Raw genomic sequence first — 9,900 nt, 5'->3', positions numbered from 1 at the left:
ATTTATCATCTAACATATCGGAGAAAATGCGACAGTAACATAAAAATACAATTAAGCGATAGTTATGAGGTAGATATCCGTGATTTTGTTACAGACACCATTTTTTTTATTCTGACGTCATTTGTTTAAAAGTTTAAAATATGCGAGTGAATAATTTTTTTAGGTCGTTTCTTCTTTTTAAACGAAATATTAGACATCAATTAATAATTCTAAGCTAAAAATGACAGACATTTTGAATAAGAAATATAATTAATGAACTTCGTTTTATGGCTGGGTTGAAACAAAAGCGGTTGCACGATGTCTTTAAACGGGGGTTTCCGGGGTAAAACGGACAAATTAAAAATAGTTCAGGGGCTTAATGCACCATGAATCTGCTATTGCAGGACATAGACATATTGTTCTATCAAACACAACAGTTGTTTTGGCTTAAAATACAGCAGTTTCTTTTAAAAAGGAGTGCAAGAGCAGTAACTGCTTTTTCAGTCTTGTCTGTGTTTTCCGCCATATATAAATAATATTTTTACAAAAAAGAAGTTACAGTAAACTATCTGTTTCAGGAATTTGAAATGCGTGTAGTCAAATGAGTAATTTGTTCCAACATTAAATTCCTCAACACCGTGCCACTGCATGGAAAAGTCCTCTTCAACAACCAGGTCATCTTCAACACCACAAGCAATAGCCTTCTCTGGAAAGGAGACCAAAGACAGTAAATGTAGGCACAGCAGTTACTGAATATTTAAAAAGGCATCAAGATGAAGCAATAAATGACAAAGTAAAGCTGATGTGGCCATCATTAATAACTAATGGCTATCGGTGAGTTATTGGCTGCTGGCTTTGTAATGAAAGTGTCATTGCAAATCAGCAGTTGTCCAAGGGTATTATTATTTATACATAATTGATGCCAGAACCACAAGGAACATGTCTACCCAACACCTTGGGAACAAAGACGTTGGTGTCAACAGAGGAAAAGGTCACAGAGGAGAACATACCCGTGAGCTGAGATTTACACTGCGGGGAGGCCTGAATAATCCCACATCTATATACAGACTATCAAAAACTACAGGTTACATATGATATTGCCATCAGTGATAACGCATAGAAGGCGTTGTTTTTCAAGGCAATTGTTTAAGACACCAGACATGAAGCATACAGGTTGTTGTCATCTATCAAAAAAAGTTAAATTATTTAATTATTGGAGGTGTAAAGATTAATTGACTGTTAACTGTCAGTGATGTGTCAGATCCGAGTGTATTGGTCTGTGAAAACCTGGATCAGTAAAAAGCATTGCAAACTGTCCGATGGCCACGATATACAGCTATGAATCGGGTTCCTGACCTGGTGGCTATACTTCAAAGAGTAGCGACGTCAAGTCGTTTAGCTGGAGAGCTTGAGAGGCCACCAGCAATATATTGGACAACACATATGAAATCCACAATCTTCCTCACCTAATATTGAAGGTTTGGAAATCATTAGATCTTTTAAGAAGAATGGAAAGCTAGACAAAAAGCCTGGTCTTTTGTAAACTTTGCAGAGGGACCATATACTACGTGTGCACAGCACAAAGGTCGAGAATAAAATGCCAAAAAGTCACGCCAGTGGGCGTGACCTAGGTGACGTCACAGGCCAATATAAGGCACACGCTCACCCAGCACTAGTTCCTTTTCTGAATGTACTCGCAGGGAGTCTGAGTGACAGGCAACTCGGGCGGTCATCCGGAATTCATAGAACCCCAGTTACAGAAGTAACTCTATAATACAATGGAAGGAAGAAGTGCCTTACCAATCACATTGCGAGACGAAATGGTGGGACTTATGCTGGTGACTAACAGGTTAATGCGACTCACACAGAAAGAGCAGAAGGACAAAATACAACAGCTTTTACAACTTCAATACAGCCATAACTCGGGATGGTCCAAGGGAATATGGCATATTTTACACGTTTAATTGCAAGAGGCCTTTGAACGTATCGCATTGTTCAAAGAGAAGGTTTTCAGAACACGATGAAGACACCCAGCTCAGTTTCCCATAAAATGTCAAAAGATAAGTGAGGAAATGTATTAGCCAATTTTCTGTTTGTCAATGACTAAATATACACTACAACACACTCAACTTTTGGTCAGAATTAACTTGTTATCACTGGTTACGACGCGACTTTCTTTTCATTCATTCGTCTAGCTTCACAGTGCTTTTAACAGTGTGAACGCTAGTTGTCTACAAAGTTGAGGGTGTGTTGTTCCACTCCAACGAAACGAGACGAGTCATTGGATAAATGCTGGGCTTGTCCCACCCATTAGATGCCCAGTGTCTTGGTGGGTGTATGTGGCAGTGGGTGGGGCTTGGCTGGCTCGGACACTCAGCTTCTCTGAAGGGTGATTGGATGATCTGTCTGAGGCTGAATCCCTTTTTGATTGACAGTGAAATGAGCAAATCAGGGCGCTTTCACATTAGACTGGGGGCCGGCAACCCGTGTCTTTAGCGCTGCCCTAGCGGCTCCCTGGAGCGTATTAAAAATGTTTGAAAATGGAAAAAGTTGGGGGAGAGATATATATTTTTGTTTGAACATGGTTTCTGTAGAAGGACGAACATGACACAAACAATCTTAACGTTTTCGAATGCTTTAAAAATGTGTAGAATAAATATTAAATTTCAACATTTCTGTCAACGAAGATTTGCGTCATAGCCTGCGACGCACGTTTCTATCAGCAGGGCGGCTGCTGTATGTAAACAAACCTGCGGCTATATACTGCGGTGAACTGAGCCACAGTTTCTAATTCAGAACACCTATTTGCACTTCAACAACAAAACCGAGATAATACAGAAAATCAAATACATGCCTCTCGCACTAAGACAGTATAGGAAAGGGCCATAAAAAACTTCACCAATCAGCAAATCAAGGCCATTAATTCAGCAGCAGCATACTCTGTGATGAGTCGTGTGATGTGATCGATATTGAACACCCATCGCTTTTATGCAGGTACGTGAACTCCGATTATATACTTTACCTTTTCAAAAGGGTGCTGTTTTATGTTTTATAAATGCAGGCTGCATCTTGTTGCACTGTGTTTGTTGGCCAGATAAGGGGAATATTATGCACATTCTATCTTTTTTTTTTTTTTTTCAAATTTTCAAAATACAAATGACATCAACATTCAGATTTCTTACTTGCATTTCTTTAATTTTATCAAAGCAATTAAACAATTCATTAATATTGTACTGAAGTTAAAGTTGAGGCAGTATCGGACAAAAACTAGTAGTCACGTGGTGCGTCATTCTCTATAGAATGCACTGCAAAGAAAATAAACATTTAATCATGAAGGCCCATTATGTATTTATAGCCAACTTAGTCATTTTGATAGTAGGCTAATATAGATACATACAACATGTGTTGCAATCATAATAATGCTTCTATAAGGCTTTTAATTTTTTGCAGCTCCAGACATATTTGTTATTTTGGCCGAATATGGTTCTTTCAACATTTTAGGTTGCCCACCCCTGCATTAGACCAAGAGGACCAGGGTCCGGTTGCAGAGCTACCTCGCAACAACACTTGTAAATGACTCGTTGAAAAAGTTCAGCATTCACACTGTGCCAACACAACTTACCTCCCACCTGGGGGCAGGGAGCGTGCAGAATTACAGTGTGGTGCTGTGACGCTGCAGGTAATGTTGCATGAATTAAGTCGTCCTCAGCTAGCGCCGGGGTCGCTCCCTCACGACTGTATACCAAGCGAACTGGAGTATGTAAAAAATGCAAAGGGGAAAATTAAAGTGCCTATGAAAGAAAAAAAGTTTTTTTTTCATATTTCACATGGTATTTATTGCTCCTAAATGAAATGGACTGCTTGGATGTGTATGGAAGCGATCGATATATTTATCAAATTTCTTCCCGCGCCATGAAAATGAATGACTTCTGGCCAGAATCTGGATTGAGGAAGAATCGGATGTGACGTCAGCAGACTAATCATCTTCACAATACAGCCATTACAATAGTATGCAGAAGGACTGCGGGTTTAGCTCATTTTGCGAATTAATTCATTTATTTTTCGCATCACGCCAGCCGTGCTGCAGGCTTTTGTTGCTGCACCAGGGAGAGGCGTGTGAGCCTTTTTGGGTTTCAAAAAGATCCTGTTCACCGCGAAGACTGGGCAAAACAAGTCAGACAACTGTAGGACCATTGGACGCAAAAGGAAGTGAGTAAGCTAAGTTTTTTATATTATGTCAAATACTGGGATCATGGCACACATTTTAATGAGCAGGTGGCATGCATTTTGTGGATGACAATGCTCCCTGTCCACCGAAAAGGCGGGAGTGGCCGACGACCGGCGGCTTGTCGCACACCATGGTTGCCGGCCGATGAACATCCGTTCTCGGGCAGCCACGCTCTCTCCTCTGCGGTTCTCGATTGTGTCGAGGCTTCCACCCCTCTCGGTCCTTTTCGTGTGCCTGCCGAAAGAGCACTATCCTCGGCTTGGGCTCGGGCAGCCACGCGCTCCGACGTCAGCCGGTTTGTCTACCGAGAATGTGCTATTTTCGGCGTTCAACAACGAACCGAAACTTGCTCGCCGCCGGGGGCTGGCCGATCAGTACAGGCTATCACCCTGCCGCCGTGTGTGGCATGAGTCGGGGTAGTTTTGTGTGATTTTTCGTTTTCAAAAGGCGAGGAAGAGACTTCGAAGAACTGCTTTGTTCGGGTTAGCATGTAGCATAGCTCTCACACTCTTTTGTGTACACTCTTTCCTTGTCTTCGAGTCCCCGCAGGGAAATGACAAAAGCAGACTCACTCTAGTGGCATAAAATACTGTTCCCGGAGGTTTGAGAAGTTGGCAGTTTTGACCGTTATGCAGAAATTTAACCCTGTCGTACTGAATAAATGCATTTTTAAAATTTCATTTTCCGTTTAGCACAAGACTGTTATTTGTCATGACCATACCATTTATTTAGCAATTGAGGAAAAATACTGAGATAAAAAGAATATCCTGTAAAAATTTTGGAGTAGAGATATAAAAACAATGATAACATTTTGCTGCTCGCTGTCGCATTTTCCTCGTTCTGAATCTTCCTCCTCCATTGGGCTGAATTCTAAATCAGCTGAAATCGTTACTCTGCCAACGTCATCACCCAGATGGCGACGCCAGAGCACTATAATGACATGAGTAGCTAAACGGAAGATTGAAAGACTCATGTCTCATCATTTGTGCTTAGCCAAATTGTTGTATATAGTCGAATCGTCTCAAAATATGATTTGAATTCACATAATAATGCTATCTAAGATTTTTTTTGTGTCACAGGCACTTTAAACCATGAAAGGGAAATGCGTGGTACTCAAGTCACACAGATGTGATCTCTCTCACTTTCATAACTTTTTGGACTGTCAAATTATTGACACTTCCAGGAGAGCGAGACTCACAAAACTGCCGCCTCAAGAGGCTCCGCTAGTCCCGGCCGCTTTCACTCTCACGATCCGTTCAGGAGCAGCATGCAAAACACGATGTCTGTACATCAAATGCAACTGCTTAGTGCAAGCACATCAACATTTGGCCATGGTTAATCATCTGTCATCTTGCGTTTGTTGATTTTGAATAGCGTGCGCGCTGTACTTTCGCTTCCAAGGATGTCCTGCGTGTAGCCTCACAGCCTGGAGCATCACAGCTTCACGTTGTGACGCTGCACATAAAGTACAAAAAGTGCTCCCTGCTCCCGTTGCATTCACAAGCGAAGCAGGGCTAAATTTTTGAGCGGACCAGAGTTCGTTTGGTCCGAACTAAACTTCTGCGGGAGCATTTTACCATTTGAATTCTGTTGTTCTGAGTTATACCAGGGACTTTCCAAATCATTCAAGTAACATTGTCTTTTTTAAGTGAGTCACGAGACTCACAAGGGCACTTAAACCATCATCGGCCGTAATTTAGAAATGGACAATGTGGAGGATTTAAGGGAAGATGTTCGGCAACAACTGTTAACAATAGCTAGGTATGTGGAGGAAAATGTTCAGTTTGCGTACATTTTATGAATGGTAGAGGATGATATTTAGCCAAGACTTCCACTGACATCCTCCAAATATGATCCTCCACCATCCATAAAATGTAGGCCGGCTTAACATATTCCACCACATACCTACCTATTGTAACGGTTTAAGTGCCATTGTGAGTCTCGTCACTCATTTGACATCACTGTCCTTCAGGTAAGCGAGAAGTAATCAGTTATTGACTACTATTCCTGGTTGGAAAGCCCCTCCTAACACCACTGGATGGACACACAATTGCTTTCAGTAAAATTAAAGGCAAAAGGCAATTTTGACAGAGAATGGCAAAGGCAAAAGCAAGAGCAAAGGCAAAGATAGCGAAACGCGAAATATAAAAGGCAAAGGGAGAAAAGGGGTATTGTCAGTTTTCTTCATTTGTGTTTTTCAAACACAAAAAGTAAAAGTCAACGACAAAATATACATTTATTGGTTGATTGTTTTAATTTATTTGTTTATTCATTAATTTATAATGTTGGCAATCCTGGGATTCCATACATGCCAAGCACAAGTCACATGTAGAAAAATAACTTTTACTTCCGTTCAAAAAAGCTATGGTCAGTTTATTGCAGAAGCCATTGTGAAAGGATGCCAGTTAGACATATACCTCTTCAATAACCAATCCACTAAATTAGCTTGAACTACATATTGTTATGGACAATTCATGATATACAGTATGTCCACATATGGAAAGGAGCCAGCCTCGTCAAGAAGACCAAGCAATCACTGGCAAAACACAGGAATGTTGAAGCCCGGATTTTAACCTCCGACCCTCAGATCTCCAAGAAAGTTGTTCCAACCACTAGTTCAGGAAGTTATAATAGCAATGAAATGGTGCTTCTAATAATAAAATATATATTGCTTCAGCTATCGAACCGTTACAAAAATTGTCAGGTGCATTGATGGCTGTTTAATGAAAAAAAGTTTAAATTCCGATTTTTTTAAGGTACTTGAATGTCTCATTTGTTTTGACGTCAGCACGTTGACCAATGGAAACGTACAATGAACCCCAGATTGATGACGCATACAGGAAATGCATGAGACTGAAACCTGTCTCGTTGAATAGATGCTTACCACTCAAATACACAAAACCTAAACTTTACATTTTGAGAATAATGCAGAGTTGGTGTCTCGTTTCAATATGTGTTTTACTTGGCGTTGTCGTGAGATGGGGAGTGTCCTTAAATTCTTATTCCGGTAGGAAACCGATTGTACATATGGCGCGATTTCTGTCAACTGTTACTTATTTTCTTAAGAACAAAGTCATTATGGTTATTTTTATTGGGTCTGGTTGGACATCTATAAGGTATCGAAATCAAATTCCACGACTTGTTAATGTTGCTTTTAATGTCTTGTTTTTGGAACTGAATCAATGTCTCTGATTACTTGCTTTACCAGTCAAGTTCCTATTCATTAATTAACACGTAAAGATTTTCTCCAGGTGCCGGAAAAGCACCCATATTTGGCGACTATGAAGCACAGCGTCACTGGCAAGAAATAACCTACAATCTTCCAGTGCATGAATGGTCAGTATTAGACCCCCTATGAACATTAATAAGAGGGCTCAATGCATTATATTTATTGTTGTACATGACTTGTTGTAAAAAGTAAAATATCCCCAGTAATACAGGTGTTAAGATATTTCCACAATGCATTCAACAATAATACAAGAAGACATCGTCTTGTTTTTCTTTTCCCCCTCCACCAGGTACTTCAATACTACAGACAATGATTTGAATTACTGGGGTCTTGACTATCCTCCTCTGACTGCCTATCACAGCCTAATATGTGCTCATATGTAAGTAACTCCACATTGTTATGAAAAGTTTATATGTCACAGAAGCCTTCAAAAAATAAAAGCTATTTCAATTCAGCAGTCAATCAAATTTAAGTTGGTTTTGAATTAACTCTGCCCGCCTTTGCAGCATCAAGTAAAGTATTCATTTTACTTTTCAGTGCCCAGATAATTAACCCTGAATCATTTTACTTTTCAGTGCCCAGATAATTAACCCTGAATGGGTGCAGCTTCACAAATCCAGAGGTTATGAAAGTACCACACACAAGTTATTTATGAGAACGACAGGTAGAGTAATTAGGCGCGGGGGGCGGACACAAATCCACAATCTATACTAACCACTGCAGCCTTATGAGATTCACTGTAGCATTTGTAATATTTTGGTATCTTTTACTCATATACTGCATTTGTACATAGGAGAGTAGTTTTTTAAAAGCACTAATATGCATAATGCTTTTTTTCTTTTTCTGTTTCAGTGCTTGTTGCAGATTTCTTTATATACATCCCTGCCATGGTATTATATTGTTTATGGCTGCATGATGGAACTATTAAGAGAAAGGTAAGACGTGGCATTCTTTATATTATTAAATATGTTCCATTACATTAGACCCATCACAAATGAAAAAAATGTTTGTTGGTAGGAAGGACGTGAGACAACAATGAAAGTTCCGATGAATTTTGTTGGAACAACAGAGTAGATTTAACAGTACAAGCATTGCAGGGGCAATATTGATCAGTAATTTTACTGAGTTTTTTTATGAAAATCATCTCACCACATTATCTTACTTTCTGATTTGTAGAAGGCAAAATATGAAATTAGAACATAAGTTTGAATTTGTTCTTTAGGGATTATGAGTACAAATAAATTAAATTCATGTAAATATTTCCCAACAGATTTGCACTCTGCTCTGCTTTCTCATCTATCCAGGGTTAATTCTCATTGACTATGGACATTTTCAGTATCCTTTCTTTGTGCAATGTTATTGTATTGTATTTATTGACAGGTACAGTGAGATAGAATATTCAAATATTCCCCTCTTGCCTCCAATCTTAAACAATAATTTACATAGAAATGTGTGGATTGAGTCATCAGTTTTCTATAGTGCTTGTCCCTGATAGGATAATGGGCAAGTTGGAGTTTATCCAAGATGACTTAGTTCGAGTCTGGTCGCCAGTCAATTGTAGGTCACAAACTGAATTTAACTGTATTGACGAACAACCGTTCCCACCTATGGACAATATTGTATCTTTCATTATTCTACTATTTGGGAGGAAACCAGAATGCCCAGAAAAAATCTTGCATGCAATAAAGGGAGAACATGCAAACTCCATAAAGGAAGCCCTCGGAACCCCAAAGTATGTATATACAGTGGGGCAAATAAGTATTTAGTCAACCACTAATTGTGCAAGTTCTCCCACTTGAAAATATTAGAGAGGCCTTTAATTGTCAACATGGGTAAACCTCAACCATGACAGACAGAATGTGGGGGGAAAAAAAACAGAAAATCACATTGTTTGATTTTTAAAGAATTTATTTGCAAATCATGGTGGAAAATAAGTATTTTGTCAATACCAAAAGTTCATCTCAATACTTTGTTATGTACGCTTTGTTGGCAATAACAGAGGCCAAACGTTTTTTGTAACTCTTCACAAGCTTTTCACACACTGTTGCTGGTATTTTGGCCCATTCCTCCTTGAAGATCTCCTCTAGAGCAGTGATGTTTCGGGGCTGTCGTTGGGCAACACGGACTTTCTACTCCTTCCACAGATTTTCTATGGGGTTGAGATCTGGAGACTGGTTAGGCCATTCCAGGACGTTGAAATGCTTTTGTGTTTGGGATCATTGTCATGCTGAAAGACCCAATACCCTTGCTGATGGAAGGAGCTTTTCACTCAAAATCTCTTGATACGTGGCCCCATTCATTCTTTCCTTTACACCGATCAGTCTTCCTGGTCCCTTGGCAGAAAAACAGCCCCAAAGCATGATGTTTCCACCCCATGCTTCACAGTGGGTATGGTGTTCTTCGAATGCAATTCAGTATCCTCTCTCCTCCAAACACGAGAACCTGTGTTTCTACCAAAAAGTTC

At 39.8% G+C, this 9,900-nt stretch overlaps 1 protein-coding gene across 2 annotated transcripts in view; it reads left to right on the top strand.

The window, feature by feature from the left end:
* The first annotated feature begins 7,050 nt into the window (after positions 1 to 7,050).
* Positions 7,051 to 9,900, top strand: part of alg6 (ALG6 alpha-1,3-glucosyltransferase) — a 38,722-nt gene continuing 35,872 nt past the window's right edge. For both annotated transcript variants that reach the window (XR_009063832.1, XM_057840842.1), the window contains exons 1-6: positions 7,051 to 7,214; positions 7,459 to 7,543; positions 7,726 to 7,815; positions 8,012 to 8,100; positions 8,289 to 8,371; positions 8,707 to 8,771. Coding sequence is in view for 1 of the 2 variants with exons in the window: in XM_057840842.1 (XP_057696825.1) it covers positions 7,055 to 7,214; positions 7,459 to 7,543; positions 7,726 to 7,815; positions 8,012 to 8,100; positions 8,289 to 8,371; positions 8,707 to 8,771 (572 nt within the window). In the remaining variant the exon portion in view is untranslated. The remainder of the gene's footprint in view (positions 7,215 to 7,458; positions 7,544 to 7,725; positions 7,816 to 8,011; positions 8,101 to 8,288; positions 8,372 to 8,706; positions 8,772 to 9,900) is intronic.

The sequence above is a fragment of the Corythoichthys intestinalis genome, chromosome 7, assembly GCF_030265065.1.
Source record: "Corythoichthys intestinalis isolate RoL2023-P3 chromosome 7, ASM3026506v1, whole genome shotgun sequence".
Classification (NCBI taxonomy): domain Eukaryota; kingdom Metazoa; phylum Chordata; class Actinopteri; order Syngnathiformes; family Syngnathidae; genus Corythoichthys; species Corythoichthys intestinalis.
Note: the sequence above shows the minus strand (reverse complement) of the source record. Positions and strands in the feature narration are given on the sequence as shown.